This window comes from Heterocephalus glaber, unplaced genomic scaffold, assembly GCF_053883595.1.
Source record: "Heterocephalus glaber isolate CG9 unplaced genomic scaffold, H.glaber_assembly_v1.0 deba00001428, whole genome shotgun sequence".
Taxonomy (NCBI): Eukaryota; Metazoa; Chordata; class Mammalia; order Rodentia; family Bathyergidae; genus Heterocephalus; species Heterocephalus glaber.
The window spans coordinates 29,043,247-29,059,407 of NW_028258293.1; the positions used below are offsets into that span (position 1 = coordinate 29,043,247).

A 16,161-nucleotide genomic window follows, 5' to 3' on the forward strand; every position below is an offset into this window, starting at 1 on the left:
AGACACATTCACTGAAAGTCAGCCTTGTGAAAGAAGAGAAACTACCACACCTGCACAACATGAATAAAAGTGATTGATATTCTAAAGTGGTATCAATCACCTGGGTGGGAGACCAAGATCTTCCAAGAAAGATCCCTAACCCACCCCTTATCAACGAAAAACCTTGTTCATTCCTTGTATGCTTGCTATGTTACTTGCTTCCTCATTGGATCCCCATTTAATCAATATTACCTAAGCGACTATACTTGTCATAATCTTGTTGGTTGTTCATAGTTTTGCCCACCTTGTGATTTCTCATTGGGTCAGTATTACCTAAGCAACTGTACTTGGAATTTTACTAGTTGACTATAGTTTTGTCCCACCTTGAACCTTCCTCACCTTGTGGCTTTGTCCCATAAAACATCTTTGAGAAGTTGGGTGAGCAAGTAACCCACTTTCCGGTCTCCCTTCTGTCTCTCTTAGACAGAAGCTATCTTGCTCTCAATAAATTTTTCCTACTCTTAACCTCCATTGTTCCTAGAATTCATTCTTTGATTTTAGAGAACACAAAGTCACACCTTGGATATCTAGCAGGTTTGGCAATTGCATCTCTTCCCCCTATACCACTGAGATCGTACACCTTAGGCTGATGTTAGGTCTAAGCCATCCTATTGGAAACCTGCTCCAGTTCTCATGAGAAGCCCACCTGCGGGCCTTTGGGAACTGTTCTGCATGTGTCTTCTGGAATCTTGTAATTAACAGGTCACACGTACTTTCACATCTAATTTTGCCATGCCCTAATCGTCTTTGTCACCACCACTGCCCTTGGGGCCCATATAGAACATGTCCCACTAGAGGAAATGGGCTAGCAGAGTCAATCTTTTGTTGAGGATGGATCCTGGAGGACATTAATTCGCTAGCATGTCCAGCCCAACACATGGCTCAATAGTTCCTGCCCTGTGAAAAATCTTCAGACAAAAGGTGTAGATGCTGGAAGTTAGAAACAGACCCATGACACAAAAATGAAAAAGCCAGAGAAATATACACAAGGCACCTAAAGTACTGCTATTGACCATAGCAAGCACTTGAATTCCCCCAAACAGCTTCACCCTCAGAGACTTGCATGCTTCCCCTTTTGATGAAACACAAATTATCTTCTTGTATATCCTCAACTTTCTTACTTGTCTTCTGAGGGCATAGTGGACATCTGAGAGCTGGTTGCCCTGAATCTCTTCTTTTGAGAATAGAACCTCTCCCTTCCTTTTAGAGAGTCACTCCTCCCTCATTCCCTTGCTATTAGCCCATGTGGTTCAGGTGGGGCTGAACTTACTAGTTCCAAGTGGGCATGACCAGCTCTCCTTGGCACAGGATTTAACTAGAATACTTCCTTGGCCTCAGGCCAAACACATATGAAAGTAGTGGTGAGTAAGCTATAGAATCTAGATGTGGTATTACCAGCAGTCATTTTCATTAGCACACAGGACAGAGTGAAGCCAGTTCCAAAGTAAGAAGAGGTAACAGAAGAAGAAAAACCAGGTCCTCATGCTATTACTTGAGACGCAAAATCAATCATGCCTGAAATCTATCTCCAGGCTTTTCAGTTATGAGCTCTAAAATATTCTTCATTTGATCCAGTGTGATCTGGGTTTTCTCTCAGAGCTGTAAGTAAATCAATGTCACCTTGAACTTTTTCTGGTCCTCCTCCCTTTTAAAAGTTATCACTTCTTTTATGTTCCCACAGTTCCCTATGCACACTTCTCTCAGGCCATGTAACATTATATCGCACATATTTGTTTACAAATGTGTCTCTTCTATAAGAGCCAGCCTGGGCTACATAGTGAGGTCTTGTTTCAAAAACAAACTAAGAAAGAAAGAAAAGAAGAAAGAGAGAAAGAAAACAGTAATTAAGTCTGAGCCATCTCCGCATCCTCAGGGCCCAGGACAGTGGGACTCACTTTAACCTAGCCAGACCATACCAGGCATGCTATCTTCAATTCCAAGCAACACAGATTGTGGCACATTAGCCAATGGGGGCCTGTTAAAAAGAAGGCTGTGGTGTTGGGGCTGGAAGCCATGTGATGGGAAGAACAAAAGGGAATCAGGAATATTTAATTTGAAGAAGAGAACACTTCTGAAGCAGAATTCATTCACTAATTTGACAGACCATTTCTGAGCATCTCCTCTTCATGAGGCCCTGGGCTGGAGCTGAGGAGGCCACAGATAACACAGCTACAGACACTGCCTGTGGAGCTCCCAGTCTGGATGTGGTCAGATACGGAAACGAGGAACCACAACTACAGTGTGGTCAGTGCCACCAGTGAGGGATGAGGGTATGGCAGGGAAGACCTTTTAGAGGAGCCCTCACAGGAGGGCAGAATTATGACAAATAGCAGGTTTCAGTTTAAAATAAGGAATTTTTTTTTTTAGCTATCATCAGTTTATTATAAAAGAGACATGGAAATTATTTACATGATGAAAGATTGAAGAACTTCAGTGAAATGGGCAGCATTGTGTGATGTCATTTCTTTTTCTTTTTAAAAATAAATTGTATTTTATTCCATTCCTCCCCTTGAGACCCCTCCCCTCCCTATGTACAGAAGCTTTGTTTCCATTTTTCCTTCTATTTTCACTTTTTTCTTGTCCCTTCCTTCCTTTCTCCCTTCCTCTCTTGTTCCCCTTCCCATCTGAACACTTTCTTCCCATTTCCCAATTATACATTTCAGTCCTTATTTCCACTTTTGGTTTCTCACACCAGAGAAACAATGCAGCATTTAAACATGTGTTTTTGATTTATTTCACATAAGAGCATGGTCTCAAGGTCCATCCATTTAGCTATAAATATCTGAAGCTCATCCTTCTTTATGACAGAGTAGTAATCTGGTGTATAAAAAAACACATCTTCTAATTCACTCGTCTGTTGATGAGCATTTGGGCTGATTCCAAGATTTAGCTATTACAAACTGTGCCACTATAAACATAGGTGTGCATATATTGCTGTGGTATGATGCTTTTAATTCTTTTAGGAAGATACCAAGAAGGGGAATAGCTAGGTTAAATGGAACCTCTAGTTTTAGTTTTTTGAGGAATCTCCACACTGATTTCCACAGTGGTTGCACCAGTCTACCCTCCCATCAACAGTGGAGAAGGGTTCTTTTTTCCCACATCCCCTCCAGCATTTGTTATTGATTGATTGATTTCTTGATAGCAGCCAGAGGAATAACTTTTTTAAAAAAGTAATTAATTAATTTGTAGTACTGGGGAGTGAGCCCAAGGCATTCATGCTGAGCTACATCTTCAACTCTTAAAAAATTTTTTTTAAAATTTTGAGACAGAATCTCTCTAAGTCTCTAAGTTGCTGAGGCTAGGTTCAAACTTGTGATCCTCATGCTCCAAGAGTACTGGGATTATAGGCATGAGCCACCTGCCCAGCTGGGATAAGGAATAACTTTGTAACGATCAGAACTATGCAATAATGGAAGGTTTGCTTAGGAAGAAGTGCTCCCTCCATATCTGAAGGCATGTGAACAGGGTTGTGATGACCTCTTAACAAACAGGTTATTGATTTCTAACAACAAAAGGACAATATGGAGGTTGCAGGGAGCTATTATACCATTTCTCCTTCTGTGTGCTAGGTACCAAAGACAAATCTAGGTACCAAAGAAACAATCTCTGGTATAGAGAAGTTTATACTTAAAGGAAATTGAAAAAATGTAACATTGTGGTCTTAGTCCAGTCTCTTTTGAACTTGAATAATCCATGGATCCCTATTTAAAAGAAAAAAATTATTAAGGGACTCAATGTTAACAATCTAAATATGTTGTTCATATTCAAACTCACTGACTCCAATGCAACTGTAAAATCAAATCTTTTATATAAACAAATTTTATTCAATACAAATGTTTATTGAATGTAAATAAAACTAAAAATCAGATAAGGGCAAGTGGTTTAGCTCAGTGATAGAACACTTGCCTAGCATGCATGAGGCCCTAGGTTCAATCCCTAGTGTCACCAAATAAATAAATAAATAAATAAATACAAAAAAGAAAAGAATTAAATGCTAGAATAAAATGTTAGTAACAACACTAATGCTACTGGTAATATTGCATTATTTTGAGCGCAGCCTGCTGCTTGATAGTATTCCAGCTAGTTAGTGAAGAAAGGATGCTAGAATCAGAGTATCACATTTTGCAAAACCCTAATAAAGTAAGTGATCAAGAGAATGATCATTACAAAAAATGGGGAGAAAACCAGGTATTACATGCCTCTTGATATAAGAACACACTACCACCTACAAAGCAGTCTTGCCAAAAACCAAAGCAAAAAAAAAAATACCTAAATCAGACCAGGCCTCAGGATTTACCTTTTAATCTTCAGGAATTGGAGAACATAGAAAGTCATGTTAAATTATAATATAAGGTTACAATTTTAAAATATATAGGTTGTGGAAAACTTTATAGAACAAGTATCTCACTTTTTTCAACAAATAGTAAGAATGGAAAAGATTAAAAGGTGAAGGGGGCCTCTAGGGGAAAAGAGACTTAAGAAATATTGAGGCAGGAAGATTACTGTGAGTTTGAGGCCAGCCTGGGCTACATAGTGAGTTCAAGGCCAGTCTAAACTACATAGTGAGACCTTGTCTCAAAAAAACAAAACAAAACAAAAACACGTAAAAAAAGATGAGGGACTTAAGAGGCAATGATGAGATACATGTACAAAATACAGTGTGTAAACCTTGTTTGAATCCAGATTTGAGCACACTATGTATACAAACCCAAACAAACAGAAAAGAAAGAACAAAGTAAAGAAATCTGAATAGTAAATAAGAATTTGTTGATACTGAAGAAATGTTTTTATGTGTGGTAATGATACTGAGGTTAAGCAAAGTTAAAAAGGAGTCTTTTTCTTTTGGGAACACATTTTGAAGTATTTATGGATGAATTAACATTGTAACTGTGCTTTGCTTCACAGTAATTCAGTAGGGAGGCAGGAAATGGATACCAGTTTAGATAAACAAAAACTTGACATGAGTTGAAGTTTTTTACTGTTGTATGCTGAAAATATTTTATAATAAAAAGTGGTAAAAATGAAAAAAAGTTCTAAGATGCTGGAACATTTAAAATTCAGGTGCCGGCAGGGAATAGTGGCACATGCCTATAAGCCCAGCACTCGGATTGCTGTGGGTCTGAGGCCAGCCTGGGCTGCATAGTGAGTTAAAGACCAGCCTGAACTACATGGTGAGATGCTATCTCAAAACAAACAAACAAACCAACCAAAAAAACCCAATAAAATTCAGGTGTCTTTCTTGTACATGGGTGATGGGAATATAAATTGGTATCACTTTTATGGAAGTAGTATAGCAGTATGAAAATATCTACTAAAATCCTTTTAAGTTTTTTTTTATCCTTTTAAGTTTTATTCCATGTTTATGTGTTACCCAAGCTAAAACACTGATCAAAGGTTTTAAAAAATAAATACAAAGTTAATGTATTCAAAAATATAATTATAAAGGCCATACAGTAATGTGGGATATTGTAATATTGTTTGACTTTTAAAGGTATATATAATTTTATTCACTTAATAATTAGAAGTATATGCAAATATGTCCGCTCAAAATCAAGTTCTGAAAACACACAAATCAACATCATGTATTAGATGGGAATGCAACTGGGTTTGTCTTTTAATTTTAGGTACAATGTGGAATGATATGGTGAATGACAAGATAAAAATCAGATTTAGATTTAGATTGCAAAAATCTGATTTTCAGGCCAGGGATTTAGCTCAGTGGTTCCGTCACCTGCCTCGCAAGCGCAAGGACCCAAGTTCGATCCCTGGTACCAAAAAAAAAAAATCTGATTTTCATGGAGTTTTCAGAGAAAGAACATTTTGTATAAAGTGGAATGCACCTGGTCATGCTGCCAGCACTAGTTCTGTCTGGTCTCCTCCCAGTGTCTCTGGAGGAATTTGATGTTGGACCAGTAACTGCAGTTGGTCACATCTTTATTCTCAGCACTTGTTCTCTGGGCCCTGAATAATCTGTTTATCTATGAGGAAAAGACTCTGAATAAATAAGAAAAGTCATTCTCAAGGGTGTTAAATATCCTCCTTCATACACTCAGCTTCCTTCCTTCAGGAAAGGCCCAAATAGGAAATCATAGGTGGGATTTGTCCAGGCAGGAAAGAGTCAGGAATCCACAGCAATGGTCTGACCCACTGCCACAGGCCAAGCTCTGGCCTTGTGTTCTGCATCCTTCCCAGCTCTGTCCACCCTTTGCCTACCTGTTTTTGGAAGCTCCTTTCCATAGGATGCAGCCCAGACTGGGTGCCTAGGACTGATTCTGTCCCTTATCAACTGTATGACCTCATACAAATCACAGAGCCTCTCTGACCCTTGGTTTTCTCACCCATAACATAACTCTACCTACCCTTCTGGGCTGCTGGATGACAGAATGAGCCATTTTATCTGTTTCTGTGCCCCTGTAACATTGACCTACTTGCTCCTCAGCCTCATTTGCCTGCCTCTCCTCAGCCTGTGCCTCATACTTACCAGTCTTCTACCTGTCTCTCTCTCTCTCTCCTGGGACACCCAGATCTAAACCATCACCCATCACACCCATGCTCCAGTTCCATACACCCAATTACCTCTTTTCTTTCTCCACTAGGATCTCCCATGAGTGTCTCAAACTTTATCAACCAGGCATGGGTGTGCACACTTGAAATCCCAGTAATCAAGAGGCTGAGGCAGGAGGATTGCTGAGAGTTTGAGGACAGCCTGAACTACATAGTGAGACCCTGTCTTAAAAAAACAAACAAAACCTCATCCACTGTTCTCCATCCCAGCAATACTTCCAGTATCCCTTCACCCACCTGCTCAAGGCAGAAACTTGGGGGTTTTCCTTGACCCTACCCCTATTCCTGGATGGCAGCTAGAACAGCAGTAGCAGCGGCCATTTTCCACCTTGTGGCCTGGGAAATAGAGAAGACTGGACTGAAGCAAGATGGAATGAAGCAAACACACACCAAGAAGTATGGCAGAAAATAGGAAAGAAAAGAATATTTGGGTTCCCTAAAGTGCTTCGTGCTCTCGTTCTGTTCTTGAGCCCAGCTAGTGCCCTTTTGCTCTATGAGACCCTAGAACCTTTTCCATTAACCCCAACCCATGTCTTTTTTTCCCTTAATGTTAGAGTTGGGTTCCTACACCTGCAAATACAAGAGTCTTGATTAATATAAACATATTAGTCAGGATCGGCTAGGTTATTCTGTGATAATTAACAACTTCCACTTTAGGTGGGTTAACTCCTGCACAAGTACATTAGCAGCAGGAGGCTCTACTCATTGGAATCCCTTAGGAAGCAGCCACTGTCTTTAATGTCATTGATTACTGTTCCCAAAGAAAAGAGAAACTCTAAAGGTACCAGCTACTCAATGCTCCAGCTCAGAAGTGACACCCCACCATTCATAACTCATTAACCAGAACAAGTTACTTGGCCTCTCCCAACCATGAGGTGGCCATGAAGTACAATCCTGCCCTGTGTTCAGAAGTCAGAGAGCCAGAAATACTTGAACATTAATAACCATCATACATTTCCTCCTGTTTGTTCTGTGCCAGACCCTCAGTTAGAGGCAAGGGACACAGGAATGGGTATGTCATGGCCTCTCCTTTTATTTTTTATACTAAGCTTTATTCTGTTTTCTATTGACACATTATAATTGTACATTTTATACGGTACTATGTAAACATCATTTCTTTGTGATGAAAACATTCAAAATCTTTTCTCCTAGCTGTTTTGAAATATATGCTACATTATTAACTTTAGTCACCCTACTGTGCAATAATAGAACACTAGAAATGATTCCTCTTATCTAACTACAAGATTATATCTATTGCTGGGCATGGTGGTGCACACCTGTAATCTCAGCACTTAGGTGGCTGAGGCAGGAGGATTGCTGTGAGTTCAAAGCCAGCCTGGGCTATATAGTGAATTCAAGGTCAGTATGAACTACATAGAGAGACCCTATCTCAAAAAAACAAAAAACAAACAAGAAAATTGTATCTGTTGACCAACCTCTCCTCACCCCTCTGTCTCCCTTCCCTTCCCTCCACAGCCTCTGGTACCCATTATTCTAGTCTCAACTTCTATGAGCTCAGTTTTTTAAGATTCCACATATAAATAAGTTCATATAATATTTGTTTTTCTGCCTTATTTCACTATTTTTTGTTTTGTTTTGTTTTTTGAGACAGGGTTTTGCTGTGTCATTCAGACTGGCCTTGAACTCACCATGTGGCCTAGCTGGCCACAAAACTCATGGCAATCCTCCTGCCTCAGCCTCCTGAGTGCTAGGATTACAGGCATGCACCACCAAGTCCAGCTCCTTATTTCACTTAAAATAATGTCCTCCAGGTTGATCTATGTTGTTGCAAATGACAGGATTTCCTCTTTTACAGGACTGAATAGTATTGCATTTTATATATATATATATATATATATATACACACACACACACACACACACACACATATATATATATTTTTTTCTTTATCCTTTTATCAGTTGAGGGCCAGGGATTTAGCTCAGTGTTCTGCTGCCTGCCTAACAAGTGCAAGGTCCCAAGTTCGATCCCCAGTACCAAAAAACAACAAAACAACCCCCTTACATCAGTTGATGGACACTTAGGTGGTTTTTATTTCTTGATTATTCTGAATAGTGTTACAATGAACATGGGAATGAAAATATCTTTCTAACATACTGATTTCATTCCTGGACATATACCCAGTAGTGGCATTACTGGATCACAGCAATCCTGCCTCAGCTTCCCAAGTGCTGGGGTTACAGGCATCCACTACCACATATAGTGCTTCTATTTTTAATTTTTTTGAGAATCTTGCACACTGTTTTCCATTATAGCTCTACTAATTTACATTCCCATCAATAGTATGTAAGATCTCCCCTTTCTCTGCATCTCACTGTTATAGTTTAGAGCTAAAATATCCCCCAAAAGTCTGTGTTCAGAGGTGGGGTTTTTGGAAGGTAATTGGACCTTGGGGGTACTACATTCACCAGTGGATTAATCCATTGATGAGTTCATAGCTGAATGCACTGTTAGGAAGTGAGATTCAGCTGGAGGAGATGGGTCACTGGGGGTGTACCTCTGGAGTATATCTTTTCCTCTCTGGCTCTTCCTCCCTCACTACTTCCTGGTTGCCATGGGCCGACTGGCCTTCCTCCACCAACCTATTCTACTGCGCCGTTTCTGCCTAGGATTCAGGTGATCATGGACTGAACCCATTGCAATTGTGAGCCAAAAATAAACCTCTCCTCCTTAAGTTGCTGGTGTTAGGTATTTTGTCCCAGTGATGGAAAAGCTAACTAATACAGCATTTTCCCTCTTTTTTAAATAATAGTCATTTGGCAAGAATGATATGGTATTTCACTGTGGTTTTGATTTGCATTTCCCAGACGACTAGTGATGTTGAGCATTTTCTCACCAGTTTGTGCCCTGAAAGTCCAGCAGAGAAAATGATAGTTTTCCATGCCTTTTAGTAGTTGGTTCATACCTAGGGACCCAGCAACTACTGGGACACACATGAGCTGGGGCTGGTGCACAGGCAAGCAGGCAGGCAGGATGGGAGAAGACTTTGAATAGTCCAATTTCACTTAATCAGTATCTACAAATAGCCTCCTGTAAAACAGACCCAGTGCTATATGCCAGAAATATGAAGGAAACAAGACAGTCACAGCTCCATTCATGAGGACCCTACTGTCTTGTGGGGAAGTTAAAGGGACTAGGAATAATTTCCCCGAGAAGGCTTATAAAGAACAAATTGTAATAATAATGACGATAATATGTACTAAGTGTCTACTCTGTGTCAACACTATAATCAATGCTTCACCTGTCATTAGGGACTTAATTCTTGCCACGCTCCGAGGCAAGTGCTTTAATTATCTTTGTTTCATGTTGTGAAACTGAGGCACAGGAAGGTTGGGCAAATCAGCCACAACACCATGCAGTGATTCTCTGTGATCCAGAAGAACTGGACAGCCTGTCTAATGAGAGAATATACTTAAGAGGGCTAATATGGTAGTACCTGGCCCTATAAGTAGGTGCTGAGTAAATGTTTCTTTCCTTGTCTGTAGAGTCATTCTAGAATAAGGTGTATGATTACTTCTTAGGGGTCCTAGAGAGAGAGGCTGAGTATCAGGTGGGTAGAAACACTGTATATCTAATCATGAGTATCCAACTCCACTTTTCCTGGAATAATTATTTCCCTTCTTGGTAGTAATATTGTAAGGTAATTATCAACCACTTCTGAATTCCCATACCCTGACAATGGCAGCATGGATGGGAAACTAAGGATATGAGCCAAATTGTTGGTGAACAAACCATTAATTAACTAGTATCGATCATCTATGACACACAAAGCATACTTTTCTGAGCTCTAAGTCAATGTGCACAGCAGGAAAGAGGCATGAAAGTGTTCATACCTGAGATTTGGTCCTGGCTTTGTCATTAATTTACTCTGTAACCTTGGTTTTTCATCCCTATAAATAAAGGGGTAGAAATATTACCTTTAATGTTGTTTCAACTTGAACAATGGATATAAATTATTTGCACTCAAAAGTCAGATCTCAGCTATGAGAGGACTCATTTTTCCTCCAAGAAGCCAGGAAGGTCACAGAACCCTGGGAACTCAAGAGGACTTTAGATATAATAATCAGTCTAAAGCTACCCCCACTTGACCAATGAACACTTATAAAATGTGGCTAGTCCAGCTAGGTGTGGCGGTGCATACCTGTAATTCCACCACTTGGGAGGCTGAGGCAAGAGGACTGAGGCCAGCCTGGAATACATAGTGAGACTCTGTCTCAAACAACAAAAAAAATGTGATTAGGCCAAAATAAGGTATGCTATACAAGCAAAATACACACAAGAGTTTGAAAACTTAGTATGAAAAACTATAGAGGTCCTGTCCTTGAGTGCATGCCTGCTGCTCTGGCCTTCGATCTAACCCAAGCCCAGCCATGGCTTCAGCTTTGGAGGAGTTGCAGAATGATCTAGAAGAGGTAAAGGTGTTGTTGGAAAAGGCCACTAGGAAAAGAGTACAAGATGCCCTGACAGCTGAAAAATCCAAGATCAAAATAGAAATAAAATCACAAAAGAAACCAGAATTTCTTGACAATGAAAAACCAGCTGCTGTGGTTGCTCCCATTGCAAAAGGATATACTGTGAAAATCATTAATTATGGATGGGATCAGTCAGGTAAGTTTGTGAAAATCTACATTACCTTAACTGGAGTTCATCAAGTTCCTGCTGAGAATGTGCAGGTACATTTCACAGAGAGGTCATTTGATCTTTTGGTAAAGAATCTAAATGGGAAGAATTACTCTATGATTGTGAATAATCTCTTAAAACCCAGCTCAGTGGAAGGCAGTTCAAAAAAAAAAAAAATGAAGACTGATACAGTTCACATCTTGTGTAGAAAGAAAGCAGAAAACACGCAATGGGAATACTTGACTCAGGTTGAAAAAGAATGCAAAGAAAAAGAAAAGCCATCCTACGATGCTGAAACAGATCCTAGTGAGGGATTAATAAATGTTCTAAAGAAAACTTATGAAGATGGAGATGATGATATGAAGTGAACCATTAATAAAGCCTGGGTGGAATCAAGAGAGAAGCAAGCCAAAGGTGACACAGAATTTTGAGACTTTTAAATCCTTTTGAGAACTATTATGTGGAAATACTGCTATTTCCAATAAGGGAATGTTGGTGAGCTGCACATATGAATTTGACAGGTAGCTACAAAGCCTTCAAATTAAAGGCAATGAATTCTCCATTTCTTATTGGAGGATTTATTTAAATAAGATATGCATATTAAACATTTCCTCCAAAGATGGTTTCATTATACCCTGGTTGTTTTGTTTAAGGAAGGGTTATATGGTATTCTCATCGAAATATAAAAACCAAGTCTTGGGGCCAGGGATTTAGCTCAGTGGTTCTACCACCTGCCACGCAAGCGCAAGGACCCAAGTTTGATCCCCGGTACAAAAAACAAAAACAAAACTAAGTCTTGTCTAAAAAAACCAATACATTATATGTGTTTTTGTTCAGCTAAGAGGTAGAAAACAAAAGTATTTGCTTGCCTGTAAGTTACAGATGTCAGCTCCCACTAACGTAAAACTGAATTTTTGTATAAAATTCAAATTTGTGCCCGTGCTTCAAATTTGCTGTAGAATGGATGATCCCCTATTACCAGCTTGAGCAGTGCATATACCAGGGATTACCATGTACTAATAAGCCAATCACAAATGTTTCTCTCTAGATTTAAATATATTTGTTTATGAATATAGAATTAAGAATAGACAAGCATCTTCATATAGTTGCAGTTAGTAAGTTCTACCATGGATCCAATAATAATAACCATAAAGCAAAAATAATTAATTTGAAAATCCATCTATTCCTATGTTCAATAAAATTGGATTTTTACATAAAAAACCTGTAAAATATCTCATTAATATCCTTCTATTTTTAATCCTTTATACTTTTAATCTTTATATCATTTATATTTTTAATACATTGAGATAAATATATTTAAACTAATATCACTATTTTTTTTTTGGTACCAGGGATTGAACTCAGGACCTTGAGCTTGTGAGGCAGGCGGCGACACCACCACTGAGCTAAATCCCCGGCCCACATCACTCTATTGTTTTAAAAATGTTTTAATGAGGCAGTGTAGCTCCCATTGTACTTGTAGGTTTCAATATTGCTTTAAAGTGAAAGCCAAGCCCAGAAAGGAAATGACCTTTCCACGGAGCCAAAACTGGAACAAGGGTCTCTTGACTCCTCAGTGAAGGCTCCTTCCATTCTTAATGGGCTGTGGGAGCCAGTCTCAAGATGGTCCCCAAAGCTCCTTACCCTTTGCAGTTCCTGTCATGGCCATTTCACACTAAAATAGGGCTCATCTGTTAGGAGACTGCAGAAAATATCCATGTGACTTCCAAGGAGGGTCATAAACAAACATGGTGATTCCTACCTTGCCTCTCTCTGCTATCACTTGCTCTGGGGAAGCCAGGTAACCTGTCATGAGCACACAACAGCAGCCCTATGGATGGTTCACATGGTGAAGAACTAAGGCCTCCTGTCACAACCAGAACCAACTAGACAATTGAGTGGATTATCTCTGCAGCTGTCCTCCAGCCCCAGCTGACATCTTTAATGCAAGCTCATGCAGACACCCCAGTGTAGAGACACCTACCTAAGCTTCTCTCAATTTCCTGACCCGCAAAAAAAAATGATAATATTTATTGTTGTTTTATACAGAAGTAGGTAACTAGTACAGTCTTTCAAATGAAGGAACTGCATGTGAGAAAAATTTCTCTATTCAGCATTTGTGCAATGTAAGAAACTATTTGTTTTTCCTATAGCCTGTGGCTTAGCTCAGAGCACCCTGACCAAAATAAATTACCAAATCTAGAGAATCCATTGCAGGACAATATCTCATTTTATTTTTTCAAGAAGCTTTTCCCTTTATTCCAGAAAGTAGCCGTGTACATCTCTTGAGAACAAAAAAGTACCACATCATGTCACTTTGTCTGGGCCATCCAGAGATTTGAATCCCAGCCCATAAAAGAAAAAATTGGGTTTTTTTTGTTGTTGTTGTTGCTTTTTGAGATGATGTTGCTTTGTAGTGCCACCCAGCGTCAAACTCGCGGGGATCCTCCTGCCTCAGCCTCTTGAGTGATTCCCACAAAGTTAAAAAAACTAGAGACCAGAATTGCTCAATCAGATACAACATTGAGAAAGTAGCAAATAAATTAAAAATGACAGTCTATGATATCTGCATTTTTCCATGCTGAAAAACTGTCAACAGTCATTCTGTTTTATTCAGCATGTGCTGCTTTTTGTAGCGAGTTCACATCCAGTACCTCTGAGGTAGACTAGGATAATAGCAACATACCTAAGGAAACAATGTCTTGGAGCTCATGATTTGCCCTTAGTATCATGGTCAGAGAATGACATGCTAGGTCTAGAATTGGGGTTCTGGGGACTGAAGTCAAATTTGGTGCTTTCCAGTACATAACCATTCTAGTTGTGCTAACATGAATGCCCTTTAGTTGAGGCTGTCCTCTGAGACCAATGTGCACTTGTAGGTTTCCTTAAAGGCCACAAGGAAAGGTGTCATTACTTCATCCACAGTAACATGCCTCTGGAGCTCCTTACTCAGGGAAGTGACCCCAGTCCCGACCAGTCCACAGGGCACAATATGTTCAAACCATGTGAGGTCCGTAGAGCAGTTCAGAGCCAAGCCATGGGATGTGATGTGCTTTCCACAGCGGACTCCTGCAAAGCAAGCCAAAGGGTCATAGAATAGACATCCTCTACCCTGCAGGCTTCAGGATCCTCCTGGTGCGATAACTGGGCCAGACTACTGGTTTTCAGTATTTGTTTCTGGAACATGGATTATGCATAGAATGGGGGAAGAAGCCAAACTAGAGATGGGATTGGGGCTGTGTGGTTCTGCATCGGTTGCCCATCTTACGAGGATTCCCTAAAGCGATTCTTTCGCTTTAAAAGCACAGTTTTCCCATAGGAAGTGGCTCTCCGATTCAGTTACAGTATTTCCATCTGTAGCAATGAGTGTAACTAGATAATTTCTGAGGACCTGTCTGCCTCCCCTCCGAATATAAGGGATTTATCTGCCGAACAAGCTGAAACCCTTAAACGCGACGTACAGCTCTAATTTAAAGCCGGCACGTTCTCGACCCTCACCTCCACTGTTCCGCCCCGCGGCGCTCACCGATCGCGCAGATCTTGCTCCGGCCCAGCCAGACGCCGGTGTAAGGCGGGGGCCGCGCGCACACGCCCGGCAGGCCTAAGAGCTCACACAGGCGCACGGCGCACGCCTCCAGCGCCGCCACGTGGGTGCGCAGGCGCAGACCGAGGCGCCGAAGGTCGAGCACTGGGTGACAGAGGAGCTGGCCAGGGCCATGGAAAGTGGCCAGGCCGCCGCGGCCTGTGGCGCGCACCTCTGCGCCCAAGGCCCGTAGCCGCACAGTTTCCTCGGGCGTGAGGCCGCCGCGCAGCCCAGCTGTGTACACGGGCCCCGCGGGTTCGCAGAGCAGAAGCGCGCCTGCCTCAGCCCCTAACCGGGCCTCAGTGCCAGGCTGGGCCTGCATCCGGCATAACCAGCGCTCCTGCAACGCCAGCAGTTCAGCATACTGCAGCCGCCCCAGCCAGAGCAGCTGGACAGCAGGTCTAGCCATCTCAAGGGCTTCGGGGTAGGCGGGCTCCGCCCCCTGCCTGGGCCTGGGGGCGGGGACTCAGGGCCACGCCCCGAGCCTCCGCTAGCCAAACTTGGTAGAAGCTCTTTCGAGGTAGTATGATCCCAAGAGCCGCACAAGCTGGGGATGTGGCCCAGTGGTAGGGCGTTTCTCTGGCGTACATAAAGCCCTGAGTTTGATTCATAGCACCACCAAGACCCAGTGCAAAGTTGGCGTCACCCAGTTGTTCAACAGCCAGAGCTTAGTATGTGCTATGTTCTATAGGCCCAATGCTCGGCGTATGATAAATACAGTATATGATGCAATAGTACAATATATGAGGGGTTAAAAATATGTCCTGGTGAGCTTGTAGTCTTACAGCAACGGGGATAGTACTTCAGACCAATGCGTGTAAGACAGTGATAGAAGCATTGAACAATTGAATCAGAGGCTTTATCTGGATCCAAGGAATGCTCTGAGCCTGGTGTGACCTATGGGGGCAGAAATTGATATCCTTGCTGACCAGATCAATGTTTACAAACTATATATACATGGGAAGGCACAGTAACTTTTGTCCAAGCTGGTTCCTTTTGAGTGGAGGGCAGGTCCCAGAGTGAGTGGAACTAATTCAGGTGCGAGTCAGCAACCCACTGCCAGAAGCTAGGGAAATGACTGCCTAAGTCCTCAAAGGAGAGGTGGACTACAGCATATGCTGTGTGACAGTTGGAATGTCATTTAAGTAAATCCGCTTTTGTTTGTTGTTTTTGTTTTTTTAAGGAGGGGGTGCTGTTCTTGAATATTTTGCTAGGACCTTGAAAAACTTGTCACTTCCAGGTCCTGTGCCTAGTGGATACAATATCTCTGAATGATGAGGCCACTAGCTGAGACAAGGAACCAGGGTGAGTGTAATCTCTCTCGTTGGCCC

At 41.3% G+C, this 16,161-nt stretch overlaps 1 protein-coding gene and 1 pseudogene across 4 annotated transcripts; one reads left to right on the forward strand and one right to left on the reverse strand.

Moving 5' to 3' along the window:
• Positions 1-3,843: 3,843 nt before the first annotated feature.
• Lipt2 (lipoyl(octanoyl) transferase 2) lies at positions 3,844-15,275 on the reverse strand. 4 transcript variants are annotated; one of them, XM_087211334.1, is made up of 4 exons: positions 14,774-15,275; positions 10,769-14,316; positions 10,461-10,517; positions 3,844-6,020 (listed from the first exon to the last, which is right to left on the reverse strand). In XM_087211334.1, the coding sequence occupies exons 1-2, from the start codon at positions 15,237-15,239 to the stop codon at positions 14,087-14,089; spliced, it is 696 nt and encodes a 231-aa protein (XP_087067460.1). In that variant the 5' UTR covers positions 15,240-15,275; the 3' UTR covers positions 3,844-6,020; positions 10,461-10,517; positions 10,769-14,086. The 4 variants fall into 4 exon arrangements, with proteins under 4 accessions (XP_087067460.1, XP_004863300.1, XP_087067458.1 ...); XM_004863243.3 differs by having other exon boundaries at positions 3,844-10,517; XM_087211332.1 differs by having other exon boundaries at positions 10,461-14,316.
• Positions 10,998-11,615, forward strand: LOC101709811 (calcyclin-binding protein pseudogene; annotated as a pseudogene).
• Positions 15,276-16,161: the final 886 nt, after the last annotated feature.

Bases quoted from the DNA above. Each gene is read 5' to 3' on its own strand.
- Lipt2 (XM_087211334.1), bottom strand. From the start codon at position 15,239: ATGGCTAGACCTGCTGTCCAGCTGCTCTGGCTGGGGCGGCTGCAGTAT. The intron at 14,317-14,773 runs GTGAGCGCCGCG...CTTGCTTTGCAG, and splicing joins GAGCAAGATCTGCGCGATCG to GAGTCCGCTGTGGAAAGCAC.